The sequence below is a fragment of the Mchenga conophoros genome, linkage group LG11, assembly GCF_057382185.1.
Source record: "Mchenga conophoros isolate Kocher_MC1m ecotype Shallow Benthic linkage group LG11, M_conophoros_male_GT1.1, whole genome shotgun sequence".
Taxonomy (NCBI): Eukaryota; Metazoa; Chordata; class Actinopteri; order Cichliformes; family Cichlidae; genus Mchenga; species Mchenga conophoros.
In genome coordinates this window covers 16,998,355-17,022,428 of record NC_140536.1, presented here as the reverse complement: position 1 = coordinate 17,022,428, position 24,074 = coordinate 16,998,355, and the positions used below count along the sequence as shown (strand labels likewise).

The window sequence follows — 24,074 nt, the reverse complement described above, 5'->3', positions numbered from 1 at the left end:
TGTAGCCCCTTATTTGCTTCTGCACACTCCAAACATTATAATTCTTTCCTTGTGTTTTTGCAGCCATCATCATCAATGTGATAAAACTGATAAAAGAAACTGAAAAGGCGTCTCATCTACAAAGACTGTGCAGCTTTCATGTTATTATTTTCTACAGGAAACACCAGCACCGGCTTTAACATTTTAACCCTCTCAAGGCAGGCGTTGCAGATTTGCGACATTTAAAAGCTAACAACCTGATTACCCCACATACATATTTTATGAGTTTTTTTTTACTCAGAAGTACCACTGCAGGTATTCTTTTGTGCATTAGCAACAAAAACTTAATTTGAGCCTGAGAGGGTTAAAGATTTTACATGACACGAGAAATCAATATGCCATTGTTTATTTCCTCTGCAGACCATTACAGTAAAAATATTCTCAACATCCTGTGAGTAAGCCTTCTCTGTAAGCAGAGAAACATGCAAGTGCATAAGGTACTCCAAGAAAACATCAGAATGAAAAAAGGATTTATTTTCACATGAAACAGCACACTGATATACCACAAATCATATGGCACTGAAGTTCATTTCAACGTAACATTCAAACCTCATTGTTTTCATGCACAAATAACCTGTAATTTCAGATCAGAGGTCATTTTATTTCGCCACAGAGCATCTTATTATGCCTAGCATATCAGGATCCAATACACCATGAATGCTGACCTTTAATAACTTAGCAACTTGACTTAGAGCATAACACAGCATTCCACTAGCTATCATTTATTATCGATTAAGCAGCACACGTAGCGTCATTGTTTCATAATCCACTAGTACAGTACAGATCTCTAATTTTTCAGCTTGACTCCCAGACACAGAGCTAACTCGTTCCTTTGGATCTTTCCATCCTTGTTGACATCGCAGTGACGCAGCAGAACGGCTCGCAGCTTGTCCAGCTCAGGACCCGTGATATTAGGCTGGAGAGGAGAAAAGTACAAATTCATCTCTAACTAATGTGGTGACTTTCCCTTCTTTGTATTCAGTATTTATTTATATTATAGATTAATATCTGTGTAACTAAAGAAAACGGGTAGAAAACAGGAGTTTTGTTTTTGTTTACAGCAACGTGTCATTAGTGTGTGTGCATGAGCATGATCAGTTTTTGTATTCAGGAAGTAGGGAGTCTGATAAATCTGTTTCATATAGATAACACAACATAACATCGCCATAACACGTAATGTAGGTCACACACAAAACAGTGAAGCTGTATAGGAACAACTCTCATTTCTGCTGTTGAAGGGAGAGAGATGGTACAACAGGGAGAGCAATGACTGATGATTAATCTTGTTTACATATGATGATGAATGATTTCGCCACCAGCAATTACTGAGCAGATACATTCTCTGGCCACTTTGTTAGGCACACCTGTTTCATTTGCTTTAATGTGCACAAACTGGCCAAAATGAAACAGGTTGTAAAACACTGCCCTGTCTGGTGACTTGAAAACATGAAGCCATCAGGCAGATGGTTCACACTGTTGGTGGTGGTGTAATAGTGTAATTTTCTTGGCACATTTTGGGCCCCTTAGTACCAATTGAGCATCACTGCTGACCATGCCCATCCTTTTATATCATCTCAAACTGCTTTCTTGAACGTGAAAATGAGTCCACTGCACTCAAATGCCTTCCACAGTCACCAGATCTTGATCCAATAGACCACCGCTGAGATGTGGAAGAACAGAGGGGGGTATAGTCTTCAGTAGGATGATGTTTTGTAAGCTAATGTCAGCATTTTCAGCTAAGTACTACTCTGACTGGCACAACCATTACATTAAGTGGACCAAAGAACAGACTCTTACCCTGACAAGGCCCATCATATCCTTGACAAAGCCATCGACCTCAGGACCCTCAAGTGCTCCTGTCTCACTCTGAACAAGAAAAAGAAAAGAAGTTGTAGGAAAGTAGAGAGGCAAAAACAAAGGCGCTTATTATCCTTTGTAACTTACTTCCCACTCACATTAGTCAGGCAGTCAGCTTTTTCCTTTTTTCTTTCTTTCTTTTGTTTGCTAGTTAGGGGTGAGGGTTGTCCCACAATTGTTATGTACAAAGGAAAAGGAAACTCATCGGAGGATGAATGAAATTAATTGCAGGCGTCGGTGAAACGACTCATAGAAAAAAGTTTAAAAATCAGATCTTAGGGAATCACGTCACTGTCTTTTATTCTGTGCTAAAAACTACTCATATAAATACTTAAATGTTTATAGAATAGAACTGGGTTTTACCAAGAGACCAGCTCTTAGCTCTTTAACCTTCTGCCTATGTTAAAATATTAGCTAACTAACTTGTTCCCATCTTTCTACTCTATTATATGTTAAGTACTTAAACTACTTTATTCTTTAATATCCTGAAAACTGCAGAACAATTGTCAGTAAGCTGATTTGATCATGTATCCAAGTACAGAAAAAAAGGGTTCATTCAGATCATTTCCTCAGGTATAACTTGACAACTGCATGCAGATTACTTTCGGGAATATGTGGGCTTATTGGAGGGTTCTCAGGCTGCAGTAGGTGTTTGATTAATCAGAATGACAGCGTTAACTCATCATCCCAGAGTGTGATTTGACTACATAATGGATTATTTACATCATCATCTAGATTACAGATGTACCGAGCCCACCGCAGCACAGTATGCAAATCTGTGAGTGCTATTAATTGGCACAGGAAGACAATAGTGCTGATGATATCTGTCCTAGGGTCAGTCCTACTGATAAGAGATTCAATAACAAGTTGAAAAGAGACTGCTGAACCCATGTTTTATGTTACAATCTGATCGACACACTACATGGAAATTGGCAACTGCAGGCGCAGAAAATAATATATTATACAGCCGTCCACTGCCGGCAGCTTTATCACCACAGGGTGCTTTGCTCATGATTTCTGCTGAAATTATTATTATTTTTTGTATTTGCTACAGCAAAAAATATCTGCTTTGTTTTAACAAAGAAAACCTGAATCCAAACATCCAATATTATTTGACCCCTAGGTTTGCATTTGGCAAGCCAAATAGTGTTTGTCTACATAGATGCAGATTTTATTTTAATATTCAGTCAGTTTAACACTGAGCCAGACAGCAGCCTTTCTCCCTTTAGTCTCTAGCTTGTTGAACAAGCAACCAAAGAAATATTTGTTAGAGATGGACAGTTAATAAACCTGCACATAGCTGCACATTGTGTGGCATGTAAAAATACCTGCAGAGTAATACCTAATTTGGTTTACTCCTACTAAATATCCCCTGTATTTTGTGCCTCCTTGCTTATGTCTTCAGTTACGTGTTGTCTTCCACTGAGATCGATCATGTGATTCATCACAACTATCTGCTACGACTTGCCGTAACAATTAACAGTACACTGAGAAGTTGGAATACAGTGCAGATGCAACATTTTAGAGGCGCAACAAATGTAGTGATGATGTGTCACTTGTTCCACACGATGTCTTACCACAATATTCCCATATTTTCTTTCAGAATGTGCTGATGAATAACGTGGAAAACATGTCTGGAAATGATTGTCTTTCATCCACTCACTGTATTATTGTACTTACAACATCATAGTGGTTAAAAATCTTCTCAAAGTCTCTCTTTCTCTCGTCTTTACTGCAGGCCTTGGATGAACAAGGGACGAGACGGGAGGAGGGAAAAAAGTTAAACAAGAATTTGATTTAATCATAGATTTTAATCTGTTGTTGATCCAGTTACAAAACTTATGAAAGAGCAACATAAAGAAGAAACTTACATCCATTCGGAACTGGAGAAGGAAATTTTCTTCTAAAGCTAAGATCCTTACGGGAAAAACATGGAAAAAACAGGGAAATAGTTTGTATCACCAGCTTTGAAATAATCTTATGAATAGTTTCATTCATTCTTACAGAATAGCTAAACAAATGGACATTCTGTGTATCCGGTAAGAGACAGTGGAATTCATTCTGAGACATGTAGCGTCTTGAGCTGTTATCACTGAGCAAGAATCTTTGAGCCGTACCTCGCCAGATCGTTCAGATCCAAACGTCCGTCCTTGTTTTTGTCAAAGATTTTCATCTGCAAGATAACAGGATGTGTTAAGAAGCATGAAAAACATAACCCTCAGTGAACGTCTGTCTTATTTCTTTGTTTTTCTGCCTTTTTTCTTAAAACCACCTGCGACTCTAGAGCCACTCATCAATCTGTATGCCTCTATGGGAGAATCAATCTCTTGTAAAATGAAAACTATAAAGGAGAAGGAATAGGCTGTCTGACACTTGAGGCTGGTAGAAAAGTAGCTGGGGAAAAAGAATTTGTATTTGATATTGCTCGATTTTGATCCTTTTGTCATTTGATAGCCGCAAAAGCAAAGAAAATACCAACAAAATGACATCACAAGAATCGCAAAAATCTCTAATAAAAACTAAATAAAAACAAGTAATGTTTTGGGGACAACCAATACAAGTCAACATTACAGGAAACTCACAACTCCTTTACCAGCTTTACACAGCCACACAGGAAATGCAACAGGCGATCCGGCTAACAGTTAAGTCAATGAAGGGGCCGATGAGTCCAGCTTCACACTGAATCAACAGCATAAACTGTCAGCAAGGACTAATCGCACTTAATTCAAGAGTTGGATTTACTACCATTGCATCAGTGTAGTCCTCCAGCTTGTCCGGTGTCACTTCCTTGTGCTGCAGCTCGAACAAGTCTTTCAGGAAAGCCTGTCGGTTTATCAAATAATCAAACAGCAAAACAGTCAGTTCTAGGAGTTCTAGTTTACAAATTCTGCAAAAAAACAAAACAAAACCAAAACAAAAATAGCGCTTTATTTATGCACGGTATGAAAAAAAAGTAAAGACATTCACAGCATTGATATGCATTTAAAGCACCGTATATCTCTAAATCAAACAGCCATTACTAGATCACACCAAAAACAACGAATCTCTATTCTGAAGAAAAAGATTGCATCTTGGTATGTGGAAGAACAGGAAACAGTCAGTGAGGAAAAGACACATTAAATGCTTCTGCTTCACAAGGAGTTTATTTTTGTTACCTTCAGCTCCTGAGCCGATATGTAGCCACTGCAGTCAACATCATACTTCCTCCATATCTAAACAGGCAAATCAGCAAAGTATTACATGTGATGTCCCGCGGTTATTGAGACTAGAGATGGCACGATACCACTTTTTTATGTCCGATACCGATACCGATATCATAAATTTGGATATCTGCCGATACCGATATGAATCCGATATAGTGTTTTTTTAATCAACAAAACTGTTTTTTTTTTTAAATATCTTGCTGCATTTTGTATAAGTTCATACTCAAGTTTAAAACAACAACTACACTAAAGCTATTCTGTTATACCTGTATGCAAAAAAAAATATTTCATAGTTCAGCAATACTGATCAATCTAATAAACTCAAACCTACACCATCCTCCCTATTCTGGAAGTGCAGTGCAGATTTACTTTAGATCGATTATTATGGATTTATTGCCAACAGTACTCACTTGTCTGCCTTCACATGCAAACACATTTGTGTGACATCTCATTCTTTATCCATAGGATTTAATATGATGTCAGACCACCCTTTTCAGCTATAACGGCTTCAAATCTTCTAGGACGGCTTTCCCACAAGGTTTAGGAGTGTGTTTATGGGAATTAGTGAAGATTCTTCCAGAAACACACATGTGAGTTCAGACGCTGATGTTGGACCAGACCGCTCTAAGTAATCCCAAATCGGTTGAGGTCAGGACTCTGTGCAGGCCAGTGAAGTTCTCCCACACCAAACGTGCTCATTCCGTGTCTTTCTGGACCTTACTTTGTGTGCTGGTGCGCAGTCATGTTGGAACAGGAAGGGGCCATCCCCAAACTGTTCCCACAAAGTTGGGAGCATGACATTTTCCAAAATGTCTTGGTATGCTGAAGCACAGAGCGTTCTGGAACTAAGAGACCGAGTCCAACTCCCCAAAAAACAACCCCACACCATAATCCCTCCTCCACTAAACTTTATACTTGGCACAGTCCAGCAGACAAGTACTGTTCTCTGGGCAACCATCAAACCTAGCCATCGGATTGCCAGAGGGAGAAGAGGATGAGAGAACACGTCTCCACTGCAGCTGACACTTTACATGCACTTGGTGATATAAGGTGTGGATGCAGGTGCTCGGCTATGGAAACCCATGCCATGAAGCTCTTTCTGCTCTTTGTTCTTGTACTAATCTGAAGGTCATATGAAGTCTGGAGGTCAGTAGCAACTGACTCTGCAGAAAGTTGGCAACCTCTGCAGAACATGCACCTCATGCTTTAATTTTACATGGCCTACTACTCCGTGGATGAAATGCTGACACTCCCAATTGCTTCCACCTTTTTTTTTAATACCACTAACAGCTGACAGTGGAAAATTTAAGTGTGAGGAAATTTTACTTGTAGCACAGGTGGCATCCTATCACGGTACCACCCTGGAATTCCCTTTGTGGAAGAGCGACCCATTCTTTGTTTGTTAATTTTACCCCTGTGAGCACAGAAGTGAAGTGGAACACCTGAACTCAGTGATTTCGATGGGTGAGTAATTTGGGTAATATATTCAGGAAAACCTGTTGAAGGTTTGAAGAACCACAATGGGCTATCACCACACTGTAAAGCATTTCAAACAACAATCAGTAGCTGCAAGCGTTCATGCAGAAATCTCACATGCGACTTGTTGAATCTGACCTGCCATGAAGATTTTTTAGTCAACTTAATCAAATAAAAGAACACCTGAGCCCATTCATACTCTTCCAACGTGCAAAAAAAGGACGATGATGTCCAGTGAAATAATGTATCATTTGAGGATATAAAAAACAGTCCACTAATCAGATCTTTAACGGTGTGTTCTCCATATGCAAGCCTCAAAGCCTGGGTCATCAAGATACCACTGGGGTTTGAGAGGTTTTAATACTACTGGCATTACTTTTAATTGTTAAAATTGTTGATGGGCGATGCTTAGGTCATGCCATGCTCTGCTCTCGTGTGTTATTTTTGACCTTACCGTCATGAATTCAACAGTGTTGTCCAGAGGATTTTCTCTGCGGAAAACTAAAAGGAAGTTTTCATCCTCAGGCAGGATCATGTGGGCCAGCTGGAAAATAAAAACAGACACAAAAATCTGAGTAAAGACAATGATGATGCTCCGTGAAGCTTTTCATCTTAATTCTCGACTAAAGTTTCCATATTGGGAGACAACACATGGGGATGATTTAATTTAGGTGTGGTCCTGCACTAGCCCATCCTGGCTCCTCTCCAGTTCATGATGCTTTACTCTTGTCTGTCCTTCTAACCAACATCAGGCCTCCATTAGCAGATTAAACCATCTTCGATCATCATTCCTACTAAAACACGAGATAATACTGGCGCATTCAGGTCACAAATCCTGATGAGACCTATAGTAAAACAAAATTGTTTACTGTGGCTTTTAAAGAGCTGATTGCCTAAACAAGTGTTGCTTAATGGTTTTTTCTTAGCTCGCTTTAATGCCGTGAAACAAAAGTCACAGATGCAAAACAGACCTCTGTAAGTTTTCTTTTTGCCAGTGAGGCATGTGGTCGCAACATAACAGTTGCACACACCAAAGAATTCATGCCATGATGTATATCTGGCACACAACAGTTTGTTTGCTAAGTGCACTTAAACAGATCACTCATGTATAGAAACAGCAACTGCAGCAGAGACAGGATATTGTGGCTTTCTGGGTTTTTGACTTCCTACTAATAATGTGTGTGAGGATGTCTCAAGCGTGCAGGGTGGGGAGATGGCATCATGACCCAAAAAGTGGTTGATTCAGACACATTTATCTTCAAGTGTGTAGCAATTCCTGGTACAAACCCAGATGAGATGCTACATCTATAAATGATATGACTTAAATAAGTATTTCAACTTATACCACTATGATGCAAATAAAATGCTCAATATATGTCCTAGCACACATTTACATGTAGTGAATTTTTATGTGTTGAGACTGAACATTAGCTACACTTTGTTAAAAATGATAACTGCAGTCTTTATGAATGTGTGTGTGGAGCATCGCAGCTAAAGCTCTGTCACCTTGAATCTTGCACACACATCTGGAGGACTCTCTATGACAAGTATGACAAGAGAAGTGTTTGAACAGAGGTGTTAGTTTACTACATACTCTGTTTAGAGACTGAACTTGTCTCAGAGACTGAACTTGTCTCTGAACTAGTTCAGTTTCTGAGCTAGTACCACAGAGCATTGTACACATTATCCTACTGGAAGCAGCCATTAGAAGGTGGGCACACACTGGTGGAAGTAAAGTCTTCAGGTAGCCTGTAGTGTTCAGTTAGTGCGAACTTGTGCCAACAATGGTGTAATACCGTATATGAATCAGAATAGTTCCATGCTTTCTTTCCATTCACCTCAAATCCTGGCCTACCATGTATATATTGCAGCAGAAATTGAGACTCATCATATCAGGCAGCATCCAGTCTTCTGCTGCTGTAGCCTATCTACTTAAAGATTCACCATCTGTTTGTAATGAGTGGATATTTAATTTACTGTTGCCTTCTTATCAGCTCCAAGAGTTCTGGCCATTCTCTGACCTCTCACATCAGCAAAGCACCATAGTACTGGCACTCTCTGAATATTTTCTCTTATTCAGAACATTCTTTGAAAACTCTAGAGATGGCTGTGTGTGAAAATCCCAGTAGATCAGCCGTTTCTGAAATACTCGGAGCTGCCATTCTGGCACCAAAAAACACACCATGTTCATTTAAATCACCGTTCTTCTCCAGCTCTGAAGGTCAGTTTGACCTTCAGCAGGTCATCTTGACCTTGTTGAATTTGATTGCTACCACAGGTTTGGCTTATTAGATATTTGCTTGATTTAACAGGTGTACTTGTAAGCAGCCAGGGACTGCATGTGACAACTGAAACTACGATTGCCTTTCCATTTGTTTGGACAAGAGCTTGAATCACCTGCTAAAGTAGCACAACAATTATAATAGCTTACATAAAAATGATTATAGTGACATCCACACAAACAGAGTTGGCACAAAAGGATGATTGTTACCAGACTGGAAATTTTTATAAGCAATTACTGACATAAAACCTGAGTTATGGTTTTAAAACTGAGTCGGGAAATTCAGATGGGCAGAACATGAAGCTACAAAGAATACTCTGTCCCTGCCTCGGTCACAGTAAATCTTCAACGGGGCACTTAGGGAAGATATGTATTGATTTTTATTTTCAGCTTTCTGAGTAAATGCCTAAGCTTTTGTGTCTGTGGTTGCTGCACACATGGGAATGGTCTAATGAATGGCTGAAAGTTTCTGTGTTAGAAGGAAACATAATTCATTTCATTGCTCTGATGAAGCACTGTGGCTACTGCTTAGCTGGGAGGTGCATCAATTACCCAGAGTGGAGCTCGGGAGAGCAGCGACATATAAATATGTCTGTAAAATTCAGGGGAACAGCTGCTGCATGTTAACTCGTCAGTCACATTTGATTTAAGGAAATAAATGGAATAAATCAGAAAGTCCTGTAAGAATTAACCCTGGTTAAACCCAAAAAAATAAATCAGTGGGCCTTTCACAATGCCAGTATATTGTTTACACTGCATAATGTAAGCATCAAAAGAACAAAAGAGTACAGTTTATACATTGTATATAGAGCAAACTGATATTTATTATATGGACTGTTACTCTTTAAATTAGGATTTTCGTGCTATTCTCCTCTGGCTGTCTTTTCGCTGCAAGGATAACTTTGGATAAGCCCCATTAGTCCGAATAATTTCAGTTCTTCTTAGATAACATACAGACTGAGCTACTGTCATACATAGATGAGGTAAATAAAAGAAGAAAAGGACATGCAGCTAAAGAAGTGATAGGAGGACTTGAATAGACAAAGTGTATAGAAAACAGGAAGTTAGCCCAAGAAACTAAACAAGTTATCAGAGAGTGACTTTGTAGTGTCATGCTGGATGTTTGTGCACACCAAAGTCTAGAATTGTACAGCTTAAATTTTCACATTTTGCTGAAAGCTTTGGTATTAAAGAAAAAAGGAGAATTCATGTGTGTTATGAGACATAACTGGCTGTACCTCCTGAATCTGTAGTTTCCCGTCGGCAGTGACATCATAGGCAGACATAAACCTTTTCTTCAAATTCTGGACATCTTCTTCAGTGACTTTGTCCTGTACAAATTAAAACAAAACATTGATTCTCTATCCAAACTCAACCATTACAAAACCAGTACACGGTTTAACTGAAAGGCAGCTACAGTGTGGAATAAACAACGGTTCTAAATGTACACAGTAATAAAATATAATATATAAGATAAATCCAGTTATGCTATTACATACAGGTTGCTTACTATATATTTGAGAATCTTAAGAATCAAAGATATTGAACATAATACTTCAATGGGTGAGTCACACTTATTTTAAGCAGTGTCACCATGGATACTTATTTAATCTAAGACTTTTTTTTCTCTCAAGGTCTGCTTTCTCTACCCCAGGCTAACTGATCCACAGCTTAACCCACAGTTCACTTACTTGGCCTTCCTTTTCACATTCCCATTCTCACTACTCACTACATTATCACTGCAGGAGATCACCTGCCTACATCTACCCTCTACCATTCTCCTGTCACTCTGCATGTCCCCCTTCACAACATCTATGAACCTCCTCTGTGGTCTTCCTCTTCCCCACCTGCCTAGCAGCTCCACCTCAAACCCCCTCTGTCCAATATATCAGCTATCCCTCCTCTGCACATGTTAAATACAGCTCAAACTTGCTTCTCTAACTTTGTCTCCAAAATGTAGAACCCGAGCTGTCTATCTGATGTTTTCATTTCTAATCCTGTCCTGGTCTTTCCTAGTGAAAATCTCAGCTTCCTCAGCTCTGCCACCTCCAGCTCAGCCTCCTCTCTCTTTGTTAGTGCTAGCATCTCCCAACCATACATCACAGCAGGTTTCACTACTATCTTGTAAACATTCCCTTGATCTCTTGCTGCTCCTTCTGTTGCAAATCATCCCCCACACTCCTCTCCGCTCACTCCACCCTACCTGCACTCGTTTCTTTACTTCTCTCAAGTGTATTTAAACTACTCTACCTTGAATACCTCAACTCCTTGCAGCTTCACTTTTCCACACTTCTCTCTCATTCACATATTCTGTCTTACTTCAAATTTCATTCCTCTATTATCCAGGGCATACCCCCACCTCTGCAGGGCCTTTCTACATGCTCCGTATTCGAACTACAGGTCACAATGTTGTCTGGGAACATCATCGCTTTCTAAGACTACTGCTTTGATCTCCACTGCCAGCCTGTCTATCACCATGCCAACAAAAAGGGGCTCGGAGCCGACTGATCCATCCACTGGAAACCATCCTTGGGACCTGTGCGAGCTCGTTGTAATTACTGCCAGACCAACCTGTTGACTCAAGTCAAAGAGCAGTCCTGAGAGAGCTGACAACTTTTCGGACAAAATGAGATCTTTTTCAGTTCATTTATCAGTCATTCGGTTTATATAGTACCCTAACAACAATCCAGAGGCTTGTGACTGGAGTGACTGGAGCTCATTAGGTGAGTAGGTCTTCTACTCAGTGGAAGGTTGGTGGTTCGATCCCTGGCTGGTCGCCAAAAGTATCCTTGGCCAAGATACTCAACCCACAAATTACTCTTCGATGTATTCATTGGAATATCTAATTGTTAGATAGAAAGCACTTAGATAGAAAAAAGTACTAGTATGAATGGATGTGAATGAGGCATATTGTGTAAAGTGCTTTGAGTCTTCACCTAGAATAGAACAACACTGATCCATTGAGATTCCCAGTGGACAGACTGTGCTGGGTCTTTTTATTTTCCATTACCATCTCAATTATGTGCTTTTATCTGGTGGATTCTTAACTTGCTATTTGATGCACAACACTGTACTAGAGTTGCATTCAAGAATAAAGAAAACACTTTCTAATAGACTGTAAACAAAATTAAATAGACCATAAAAAGAAAGAAAAAGCAGTGCAGAGTTAGTTTGTTGCATGCTTATCTCAGCTTCTTTCATTTCCTCTGCAGACCAGTTTCTTTCTCTGCCAGATGTCAGATAAGTGTGAATCAACTGAAGGCGATAATTTTGAGCCACTGAAGTTCTTTTAAAGTATATTTAGCAGCTCATCTTTCAGTTCTTTTTTAACCATGAACCACTCTGTAACAGTAACTATAGAAACCTGTGGATCTAAGGGGCTGAAGTCTGACTCTCTGCTTCATCCAATGCAGTGTACACAGTCTGCAGACTACAAGGTGACAGCCCTTCTCATTGCAGAAAGAGTATTGCTCTTGAGCATTAGCCTTGTATCACTCACTCTGTTGCTAAGTAAAGATTTTAAAGCAAACAACTTAATTTGAAAAACATGTTTTTCTAGACTAGCACAATACTAACTTGAGCATTGTTTAGATTTTACTGCCACATTAGACTTGCAATGTATCACATAAAACCTGAGTATGCAACTTGTGAGCAATTCTTGTACAATATTTTGCACCACATGCATAATTATGTGGCATGATGCACTCCAGGAAACAAAAGAACAAACCAAAGAGCACTGTGTGGCTGATGCTGCCCAATAGTTCAAAAGCAATGAATAGAAAAAAACAGAATGACTGTCAAGTGCTTTTGTAGCACAAAAACAAACACACCAAACACTATATCACCTTGGGGGGGGGGGGGGGGGGGGGGGGCATTATGGATGGAAAGCAAACATCAGAAAGACAAAAAGGACATGTGGTTGGTGGTCTGTTTGTACTAGTACTACATAATTAGTATCCAAGGGAGTTCCACTGATAAACACACATGCAAACATGAACGTGTGCTAATAGATGTGTGCTCGTCTCAGTGTCCATTAGGAAAGAGCTGGCTCTGTCTTTTTTTCAAGACAATGGTACTATAACGTTCCTCAGTAAACACGATGTGTCATTAGTGCACAAAACACACAGAAATGGCCAGTTTCTAATCACGTCAAGTGCTTTTCCTGACAGTGCCCAGAGCTCTTTAATTGAGTTGTGCCTAACATCCTTAAGTCACCCCACCCATTTTAGATAGCTCCATAATGTTCAGCTGCCCACACGGCAGAAAATGCTGTGAATTCTGTGTCTGAATTAAAATTGGGATTACCCAATTCACGCTTTTCTTTTCATAAACTGCCTCCAGTGAATTCATGAGACCAAAAAGAAGAAAATACCTCCTACTGTGCAGCAATTTGTAAATTTTGTGGCAACAGAAATAGAAAAGCATTAGACTAAACAATCTATAAAATGCAGGCCTTCATGCAAATTTCTACACCACTACTTCTACTGATACTATATAGAGATAAAATCATACTACATGCACACAGAGTGTCAGGATCAGATGTTACGATGCTATAATTTTCAGCATTGTGCTTGATCAGCTGCCCTTGACTGTATTTAACAGCTGTCATCGCAATAATTCATCCAGAGGCGACTTACCTGTGGACGCAGTCTTTTCATCATGTGACGGAAAAAGTCATCAAGCTCTTTGCCCTCAATGTAGCCATTATCTGTCCAATTATAAAAAAGAAAATCCCGATGTCATTAACAATTAAACAAAGTTGGATTTTCTTTCAAATAAATAAATAAATACCTAGTGGAGAAGTAGCTCTACCATAAACAAGCCGAGTTCATATTTTTAGGTGTCTTGTGCAACTTTGCACTACTGCTTAGTATTCAACATCCTCTTTGTTTTATCTAATCTTTTCAGATGTGATTAATACAAAGTTCCTACAGGAAATGAACAACTCACTCATTCTCTTCTTTTTTTATTTTTTTTAATGTGATTATAATATTTCAACTTCATGAGAGGTCACCTTTCTTAAATGTCTAACAATGACAAAAAAATAATTCTAGGTACTCCACTGTTTTATGTATCTTTATTATAAGAACAATAAGAAGACATGAGTGAATGTCCTTACCATCTGCATCAAAGTGTTGCCATATCTCCAGGAAACCAGCTGCGTCCAGGTCCTCAAAGGCAGAGTCCATGTTTATTAAGGAAAAGCAGGCTGTGAACTTTACACATACAGAAAGAACGACGTCTGAGGTGACAAACTGTTTTTACACTGTAGCCTGCTTGGTTGACATATGCTTTTTGTGACTAAGCGAAAAACCACTCCTCCTTCCTCTGTGTATGTGTGTGTAGGGAGAGAGAGAAACACACAGTTCACATCCAGAAGGAACAGCACTACTGTATTTGCCATCTGGTGGTTGTTTAGCTACACTGCAAAGCAGATCTTCAACTGGAACAGCAGATACACACAACGTGACAAATGTTATAGCCTGTAAAATTATTTTAATCAGTATTAATTGCATGAAGAAATGCCCATCATCAGACTTAGTGGAACATATTTAACCGTGTCCAAACAGAACAAGTGATGTATTAATGACAGAAGGAAACAACCAAACAACAAAAACACATTGAAGTGCATTAACAATCTAAGTAAACCTAAAGTGATTACGTTTAATAAATAATTACGTACAAAGAATTCATTTCTACATTTATAAACAAGTGAGAGGAAAACCAACAAATGATCAAGACATCACCGGCCACTGTTTGCTTTTTTTGAATTTTTTTTTTATTATTCCAAATAAGTTACAAACAAATCCCTAGTATAGAAGTGTACTTAGTACCAAAACAATATAGGATTCGCTGCGGTCACATAGGTGTGTGGCTATATCATATGTAAGTATATTACACGTGCATATGTTACACATACATATATACACACACCTACATGTATGACAGCACATATATACATACAGTACAACTCACAGTCACATCATGCAGTCACACACGTAGACACCGAGGTCTAAACTTAATGCTACGAGTTATTTTCATGTTTCTCCCACCAACAGAAACGATGTGGACACTCAAGTTTGGAAGGAAACTGGAAACTATCTTTCACGCGACACCACAGATGTCCGGATCCTTTCCTTGCAGCATATTGCAAAGTAGTGCTTTTTTTGTTTTTGTTTGTTTTAGATAGGCGTGAACACCTTTGAGACAAAAAGTGAAGTCTGAGTGTTGAAAATCAAAGCAGCTCTTAGGGACAAGACTATATACAGCAGAGACGTTATTTCAAGTCCATGATTAGTGACAAAGAAGCAAAACCTAACCCTAGAAAAAAGACATCAGAAGACACCATAATATATGGAAAAGGTGCACCAGTAAGACCTTTGGCCCTGACTTGAATTAGGCTCTTGCACAGTAACATAAATACAAGCCATGGCCCTTTCACACTGTTCATGAAGACCCAATCTTGAGCGCACATATCAAAATGACAATAGAGCACAGCTCGACCTGCAGAATAAGTAGTTAATGCGATATAAAAGGTTGGAGTTTACATACCGGTGTTTATAGAGTGTGATGCTGACATTATGTCAGACCGAGTGACTGCAGAGCTCGAAATAAAAACAGAGGCATCTGTTTAAGACTGAACTGGCAACACAGTGCAGCATCACACTCAGGAAGAGTGGGCTGACTGAAGCATATCGGCCACTAAAAACCGACGTGGCATGAGTGGGATATCAAACCATTTATGCAACGTCTGTGAAACTGCACGGTCCAGTATAAAAAAAAAACAGCATCACGTGCAGATGGAGAGATGAGCTGTCCACAAATCCTTTGCCACTTTCACTGTTTTCTTTACTTTTTTTCAATTCTGAAGATTATTGAGTCCAAAAGCACCATGTATTTGAGAAAGTTTGCAAACTGTATCAGTGTGAAAAGGTCACTGCTTGTTCTTAGAAGAGAGAAATCAGAAGAATTTGGCCTGAGACCCGAGCTAATGTGACTCAGTCAGATCCTGAAAATGGTATGTACAAAATAGCCCGAAGGTCCACGTGGTCAAAATACTGCTACCTTCAGTTCACTTTCACTTTAGGCACTGCTTGCTTTTTGAATTTAAGCATTATGATTGCCACCTAATGGCTTGAGATTTTTCCCCCGTCCTGTGTGGAAAGTAAAAGTGAACTAAATTTGGAAGATGCTGAGGAAGAAGAGTGTCTGAAGGCTGGATTTCCTTCCTGTATCCTGCTTTTACACAGAGGACAAACTGATGAGGTTATTTTCAAAGCCTGGGCTTTTCTTTTGGAGGAATGTCAATATTACTCAATGAATAACATTAGTCTGTTTTTGGAAGAAAGGAGCCCTCTTTATCTTTAAGAGCAATACAGAGTCTCAACATTTCGACTAAAGGCTGCAATTTGTTTTCAGGAACACTTAGTAAGAATTTAATTTTGTTATAAACACAGAAATTTGGCCAAAATGTATACAATCAAACTTTGTATTGCACTTTAGTGGTATCCTCTCCCCTTAAAACAGCAAATAAGATATTTTTCCACAGTGTTTACGTACAGAGAACAGTATTATTTAACAGTGCTGAAGCCATACTGATTATCAATAAAGTTCAGGTTAAACACATCGCACTGTCACTCCAGCTCTTGCAGTGAGTCTAACTTGAGTCCAGGTGGTGTGTTTGCTTTACACTGATTTAGAGTTATCCCTCAGTCCTGCAGTGTAGTCTGGCTAGTCCCCTGTGAGTAAGTCAAAGTACATCAAATATATCTGAGTTCTGTCTTTGCTTAGAGTCTCAGCTGAAACCTGTATATTCCTGTAAAAAAAAACACGAATTGCATAATGGATTCAGGCACCGTTGAAGTCCCCAAAAAGTCCTTTGCACATGCTGAAGATTGTATATACCAAAATCTGTAAAAATATATTGAAAAAAACAAACGCCATTGATTCCTGGTCTGGTTGTATGGGTAAAGTACAGTAATCGTGACGTGAGCGGTATTGCGTGTTTGGTCCTTCGGAGACGAGCTATGGCAACAGACAACAGAAAGACTCAAGTTAAAGATTTTACACGTACACACACTTTCACAGTCTCTCTGCTTTTTTGTATAAATGTCATGCATCATTTTTAGTGGTTTGAAAACTTAAGATTTCTATTTAAGTTCCAGACATGAGATTTTTACCTGAAAGCAGAGATCAATAGTGTGATCTAGAGAGGAGAGAGAAGGCTGTCTGTGAGAAGGAAGCTCTTTTGCGACATAGTAAAGTATTTGGGTTAGGTTAGATAACCAAGGAGTTAAAACCCATCATTAAACATGATTAAATTAAGAGGTTTTCTTTTTATAAACTACTACAAACCAAATATGATTGTTGTACTTTGCAGTCAGACAGGACCTACAGGTACAAGCTCTAACACAAAAGAAACAACAGTTAGGTTTGCTGCCCTGTGGGGGCCTTCCTTCGTTCAATGTAAATTTGAAGCTTGTCAACAGGCGTTTTACGTCAATTTGTTTTACTTATATCAAAATAAAGTCTTTGTCTGCCTCCTCCCCAGAGTCTGAGGACTTCTTGCCTGCTGCTTTGTCCTTGTCTGAGTTTGCACTTTGGTCCTTGTTCTTGGAGGAGCTGTGATCTTCAGAGTTGGTGCTGAGAGGGCTGGATCGCTGAACAGAGTCCAACATAGATCTCACTGGTGGAGATAAAAGGAGAAGAAATAATGAAGCAAGAAAGAGAAGAAAACTTTAACAGTTTTAGCTGTTTATTGTTTAGTGACTAACCCACAAGGACTGATGGCTGCTTATTTTCACCTCGGTTCTCTTTCTATATTATGGTTATTTTTGAACAGAAGGATAATGGAAAAAATAACCATGTTTGCTGCTGTAATAATGATATTATTAAGTTATAAGACTATGAAAGGAAAGCGAAAATAAAATTAAATCAAGAGAACTTGTAACATTTTAGCTATCTATGTTTGGACCTTTTAGCTCAGAGCCTCGAGCAGAAGCATAGTTAGCTTTTTTAACCATATTTCTAAACTGGCAACAGACCATTGTGACTGTGCAATTTGAAGAGTAAGATTCAGTACCATGGCATATGATTGGTTGAGTTGACATGAATGAATTTAAGCTCTGTGGTCCCACGGGAATGAAAGAAGTGGCGTTCCATATGTTCCATTAAGAAATGGAGAGAAAATTGCAATATTTTAAATATTCTCAACGGCAGCCCTACACTCAGTTAATAATACATAAACTCACTTTAGGGATTAAGATTTATGCTGTCCACAGTTTGAATATTGGCTTTGATCCCATCTTTGTAGTTTCAGCATATTTCAGGAGCTGTACTTTGTATCTACTTTCAAAAAGAATCTCACTCCAAACTCACAACACTTTTTCTGAGTGGTAGCCTGCATGAAGTTGATTTTTCTTGCTTATTGTGATCATTATGTTGAGTCAAAATGGCAACTTTTTGCTTTTGAAATCTTGCAAAATTACATTTTTTTTTTAAAGTTTACTAGTGGTTTTACTTTGCACTACATTGACCAGCAGATCACGCTGACAACTGCAGTGCCTGGAGCAAGGCCTGGGATCCCAGATGAGATCTGGAGGAAAGTGCAAAGTGCAGAGTTTCAGAGGCGGAGCTGTTGAGTGATCATCATGGGGAACATGAGGTGTTTGGACAGTAATATGGGCAAGTTCAGTGAGATGACTGAGACCAGGGGGAAGACGGTCTGTAGTCTTCGCTTACTGGACCACAGTGGCTTCAGGCTTCTGGTGAACTGGGACTTTAATCTGAACAGAAGTTAACATTGCTGTTTAAATGTAGTTTGAATAAACACACTGTGTGGATTCCTCCATCAGGAACAGATAACAACCAGATAACAACAGGGACTACATTTCAGCTCCTTCTTGTGTCATATTTAGATTCAAATCAATGACTTCTTTATGTGGCTACTAAACTGAGCTCCTCCTTTAGGCAACTCTGGAACCTTTCCGAGTTATTTCTTTCTGTGATGTTGCATTTCATTTACTTTTTTCATATAAAGTTGAATTTACAATCATCATAAGGAATATAAAGGCAGTGCTTTACGTTTTAAATGTTGGGATCTACCCAGTATTCATGTTTGAAACGAAAACTTTTGTCAAAGGTCACTTGAAGATTGGCCACTGGACCAGGGTTTCAAATACAAACTCTCACATTAATAATTATGTGTAAGTGTTACATAATAGATAGTAGATCAAAGGCAGTGAGAGCCTTGTGAGAGCTGTGACCCGAATCTGTCAGTGTCACATCTGTCATTTTGTAGAAAATACAGCAGCGGCCTCCACGGCACGATAGCAAATACGAGACCGCAGGGGAAGCAAACACTGTGTCAGATCCTGACAGCGAGATCAAACATCCACCAGTCTGTCCAACTTCACGAGGAGACAAAAAAGTAACAGCTGATGTATTTATACGGGGATGACTGACAGTTCACTGCATTTTCAGTGAGGCTCTAAATCTATTTTCTTTAATGTGTTAACATGAACAAAATAGGAGAAACGTACCTTCCTGAGTGGTTTTGTTGGTGGAGACTCCGTCCTTGCCTTTTTCCGATAGCACCCTCTTCAGTGTTGGAGGAAGACCTGTGGCTTTATGAGACACACTGCCACTGCTGGTGGAATCTGAGCTCTCATCTATGTGAAGAAAAAACAAAGCAAGAGAAAACAATCTTTAAGCATTAAGTATGGATACATACCTAACAAAATAAAACATCGCACAGAGTTTGACAGTACCTATGCTCCTGCTGCTATTCGTGGTCCTCGGCTTCTGCGGGATTGTAGGTCGAGCAGCCAGAGCAGGCTTTGCTCCCTGTGGCACCGGTGGTTTGGGACTTACTGGTCCTCCTGGGGAACTCGAGGAAGATGTAGCTCTGAGACGAGGAGCTGGCTCTGGCTTAGTCTCACCGCGTGGTGAGGTCTTCTCTGGAGAAGCAGGGTCGGGCTTACTAACAGAACCACCTGGAGACCTGCTTTCTGGAGTGGTGGGTTGAGGCTTGGCTGTTTTACACGTGTAACAATGAAAAAGAAAAATCTGTTTTTTTATTGTTTTATTGTACTGGAAACATCAAAAAGATTCTTAAACTTTCTCCTCTAAAATTTCAGATATATGAAGAAGAAAAAAGCTCACCTGTTGTATTGCTGTCAGGTCTGTCAGGGCTGGAAGACTAGAGCAGATGAAAAAAACAAATAAACACTGGATCACTACACAAAACAGCTGAATAGTTTTAGATCAGGCTCAAGTGCACAGATGCAATTGCAGTTTTTCAGTTTCAACCATACACACACCAGGAAGCCAACCAGAAGCGGCGTACAGTACGCAGGAGAAGCTTTAGTGCTACTGATACAAGGTACAAGACCCAGAAACCCCCGAATGATGCAAATACCACAAACCTCTCGGTGCGCAAACTTTTAGTTTAATCCCTGGTGTTGCCACACTAATTCTTCCCCCTTTGAATCAAAATACATTTTTTTTCCGTTTTCTCTTTTTTCCTTTTCTATTTTTAATACACACCAGGGGAAATAAATATGTCAGAGTGGAGAAAGCAGACGGACGTGCGGGACGAGTAGTTGTATGGCTGGGAAATCTATGTAGGTAGAATATTCACAGCACTTATGTCATGCTGTGAGTCATGACAGAAAAAAATAAAATCGGCCTTCTTTTTCGTCTTAATTTTGTCATTTTGCTTGATTTCATGTTTCCATCAATTCAACTTTGCACTTGTTTCCATTCCTGCTACTCTCACCTTGCCCTCTGGCAGAGAGGCTTGTTTGTGTTTTTATGTCAACATGTTGTCAGGTGCTGTGAGCAGCCTGAGGTCATCAGGGTCCTTGCATGCCTTTGATTTTCGATGCTTCTTATTTTACACATCCTCCCAGCAGGGACGTCACACTTAGTGACTGTTGAATAAAGGAGCTTTGACAAGTGGAAGCTCATAACCTAGAGTGCTTTGAATCCAAATATGCTCTTTTTAAAAAAGCACCACCAGCAAGGGTGTACTGGGATATCGTTGATTGACTGATCAGGATCCTCTGAACTTATTAAAACTACAGTTTACAGTTTATTTTTCCATTTATCTGCTAAATAAGACTTGTTTTAAATAAACTTAAATAACACAATATTGATTAAAAATTAACTGCAGTATTATTTTCACAAGCTAAGAACAACCCTAATACCAAAACTGATGCCATGTAAGGGCCCCACCCAACTACAGAGCAATAATTAGCCACAAGGACGAATTGCTTTACATTCAAAAACAAAAACAAGTAAAAAGATTATCACTGCTCGAATATGAAAGAAGAAAAAAAAAATAGGCTGTGTTTTGATAAGAAATGAGGGTATACCAAGAGGAAGGAGGAAAAAAAAGCTGTGAAAATGGCCCAGGCGAGACAAATAGGAAATCCACTAAATGAAGTGTGACAGGACAGGAAAGTCCCATTTAAAAAAAATATTCATCTTCTTTTATTGCGTCGCTTATTAAGGCAATATCTTTAGCTCAACTTCAGAGACTGGGCTTGAACCCAGGGTGGAGTGAGTCGTGACGAGTGTCAGGGGTGAGGGTGAGAAGGAGGTGAAGGGGGAGGAGGAGGAGGAAGGGCATCTGAACCAAAGGCCTTTTAAATCCAAATACAGACAAAATAAAAAAAAAATGTGTGTGCATGTGTGTATACATTTATAGACAAACAATTAGCATAGACAATGACTTTAATTCCTGGAATGTGTAAATATATTTTAACGCATTTTAATCCCTGTGTGCTTCTCTACCCATTTAAAAGCCCAAACATATGAATCAACTTTAAACCGCTTCATTATATCACCAATCAAAGAAATAAGTAGAGCAGTAGCTATTTGGTTCCACTGGCAGGATGTTTGCAGGATTAGTTCGGCATGTTTATGTGTGTGACTGCTCTGTAATACATTCTTAACTCAAAGACTTTTTACTCACTAAATTAAGCTTGTATATGTGCGACAGAACTGCAGAGTTTAAGTCTTTTTGGATTTGCCTCAAGTCTTTGTCTTCATCTTTGAAACAGAGCCATCATACATATTGCTGTGCCCCATTTTCATGTACTTTGTGTAATTTCTTTATTTTTTGGTTTAATTGGCATCACTTTACCTTGTACGCTCTTCTTTCGTGCTTGGCTTTCATCTCTGCTAGGAGCCCACTGCCCATCATCTGCACACCAGGATACCGCTTGCCTCCCTGAGGACTCCCCCTGCCATCTGAACCCTCCCAGGGTTCGTCCATGGAGTCTGGTGTCCTCAGCTCCTCTGAGCGGTCTGAGCTGCTGCTGTAGTCTGTGGGCTGTGAGCGACTGGAGGCGTCTCTGTGGTGGAGACGGAAATGTTGTCAAAAAAGCTGGGAGTGGTTACAGAGGAATATAAAAAAAAATATATATATATATATATATATAATTCTGCTTTAGTCTTCATCTTCACCTCGACTTCGGCTCAGGTGCTGGGCTCTTAATTGCAACCTTCGGTGAGGAAGGCTCCTCTGGGATGACGGATGGCTGTGCAGAGGGTGATGGACCCGAGGATGTTAAAGTGGCCTGGATTTTCTCAGACTTATCCAGTTTGTCTGATTTATCCGATTTAGAGGATCGTTTGATGAGATTTAGAAATCCTCCTTTCTTTTTCTTCTCGCCATCTTGAGATTCTGAACTCTTCAGGGAACGCCTGAGAAAAGACACGACGGACAAAGGGACACATGAGAGAAAGACTTAATAAGAGAGGAGTATTAGAAATGTCAAGATGAAGCCCATTTCAACTTATGTATTCAGTGGATAAAAACATAAAGAGACAAGAGTACAGTCCTTACTTGGAATCCATCTTGGTGACTTTTTTAGAGAAGAACTCATCTACACCCTCATCCACCCTTCCCATGAGGCCGTTCTGTTCCCCATCTTGAGATGGAGTGCTGCTGATTTGCTGAAAGAAAAAAGATTTTCTGGACCATCTGACAGAAAGCAGATCAACTGCACTGGACTATATCTAAAGAGGTCTTAAATGTTATTTTGAGACAAATGTAAGCTCACTAATGCCTTGAAGTAAACTTGAGAAACCCATCTTGACCACTCACTGGTACTTTGCTGGAATGTGTCTTTTTGTTCCTCCGAGGTCGGAGTTTGGTGAAGTGCTGGAGCTTTTTTTCTTCCTCAGATGGAAGCTCCACCATCACACCTGTGGGACATGGCTCCAGTTTGGGCAGCACCATAGATGGAGTGGATGGAGTGTGAGATGAAGTTGAAGTATCCTCCACATGGATGGGGACATCTTCTAGGGCTTTGTCCAGGTCAAACTCCATCTCTGTAGATTTGTAATTTTATAGGATCAAATACAGAGAAATAAAAAATAAAACCCCATCAAGTCAACTTCTTATTAACGTTATTACAGTTAAAACTACAAACTGAAAAACTCAAACTAGATATGAAAAAAAGATTTTAACTATAATAAAAAAAATAAAAACTAGATTTTTATGACACGTTAACAACATGAAATAATTTTGGGAACTTGGAAAATTGTCTTTTAAAAAAGGAAAAAACAAAGAAAGTTAACATGACTTAGCTGATGACGGTTTATTGGACATATTTGAAACTTTGCGTCTATTTTTCTAAATATTTTCCTAAATCTTGCCTCTGGCATGTGTCCTCTATAACTAAACTAAACACTAAAACTAACACAAATTTAAGTAAAACTAAAGATTTCCAACCAATAAAAACTAAACAAGAAATAAAAATCACAAAAGGTAAAAAAAAAATTAATCCAACTACAAAACTAGAATTATTCTGCTTTGTATAGCCTAAAGCAGCAAGACAGCATGATAATCTCAATTTAAGAGAACGTGGTGTTATAACATGTAAACTCAGAAATATGAAGTACTAACCAAAGGCACGAGACACTGGTCGCAGCATCCTGCTGTGGATGCTCTTCCTTTTGGATTTTGGAGTCATCTGCAGGAGGAAAAGTTACACTTGTAGCAACTGTGAACTAAAATGAAAACTTTATTTTCTATAAGTGACGAGTGGATGAGTGCTGAAGATTTTAAAACCACGTAAGCAACAACTGTGTGCAAGTACAAAAAGAGTGAACAAAAGAACAAACAGCACATCTGTCATAACGCGACACAAGCGAGCCGTTAACATGTTTTCCACATCTTATATTTCTAATTCCTTAACGTTGAA

General features: G+C 39.3%; 2 protein-coding genes across 2 annotated transcripts in view; both read right to left on the bottom strand.

The window, feature by feature from the left end:
• Positions 1-492: 492 nt before the first annotated feature.
• scgn (secretagogin, EF-hand calcium binding protein) lies at positions 493-14,172 on the bottom strand. Its single transcript, XM_085291148.1, has 11 exons — positions 13,976-14,172; positions 13,494-13,564; positions 10,095-10,187; positions 7,030-7,119; positions 5,052-5,108; positions 4,642-4,719; positions 4,014-4,069; positions 3,768-3,813; positions 3,577-3,636; positions 1,837-1,905; positions 493-955 (listed from the first exon to the last, which is right to left on the bottom strand). Exons 1-11 carry the CDS (start codon positions 14,043-14,045, stop codon positions 827-829), a joined length of 819 nt encoding a protein of 272 aa, XP_085147274.1. The 5' UTR covers positions 14,046-14,172; the 3' UTR covers positions 493-826.
• Positions 14,173-14,612: 440 nt separating this feature from the next.
• The window catches only part of LOC146563828 (F-actin-uncapping protein LRRC16A-like), an 83,038-nt gene continuing 73,576 nt past the window's right edge, over positions 14,613-24,074 (bottom strand). The window contains exons 30-38 of the mRNA XM_085291147.1: positions 23,777-23,843; positions 22,973-23,199; positions 22,712-22,821; positions 22,330-22,569; positions 22,007-22,217; positions 20,020-20,056; positions 19,626-19,889; positions 19,398-19,526; positions 14,613-17,542 (exon numbers count right to left, since the gene is read on the bottom strand). Of these exons, the coding sequence (XP_085147273.1) occupies positions 17,370-17,542; positions 19,398-19,526; positions 19,626-19,889; positions 20,020-20,056; positions 22,007-22,217; positions 22,330-22,569; positions 22,712-22,821; positions 22,973-23,199; positions 23,777-23,843 (1,458 nt within the window). The 3' untranslated portion in view covers positions 14,613-17,369. The remainder of the gene's footprint in view (positions 17,543-19,397; positions 19,527-19,625; positions 19,890-20,019; positions 20,057-22,006; positions 22,218-22,329; positions 22,570-22,711; positions 22,822-22,972; positions 23,200-23,776; positions 23,844-24,074) is intronic.

Bases quoted from the DNA above. Each gene is read 5' to 3' on its own strand.
- scgn (XM_085291148.1), bottom strand. From the start codon at position 14,045: ATGGACTCTGCCTTTGAGGACCTGGACGCAGCTGGTTTCCTGGAGATA. The intron at 13,565-13,975 runs GTAAGGACATTC...ATAATTGGACAG, and splicing joins GCAACACTTTGATGCAGATG to ATAATGGCTACATTGAGGGC. The intron at 3,814-4,013 runs GTACGGCTCAAA...TTTTCCCGTAAG, and splicing joins GATCTGAACGATCTGGCGAG to GATCTTAGCTTTAGAAGAAA.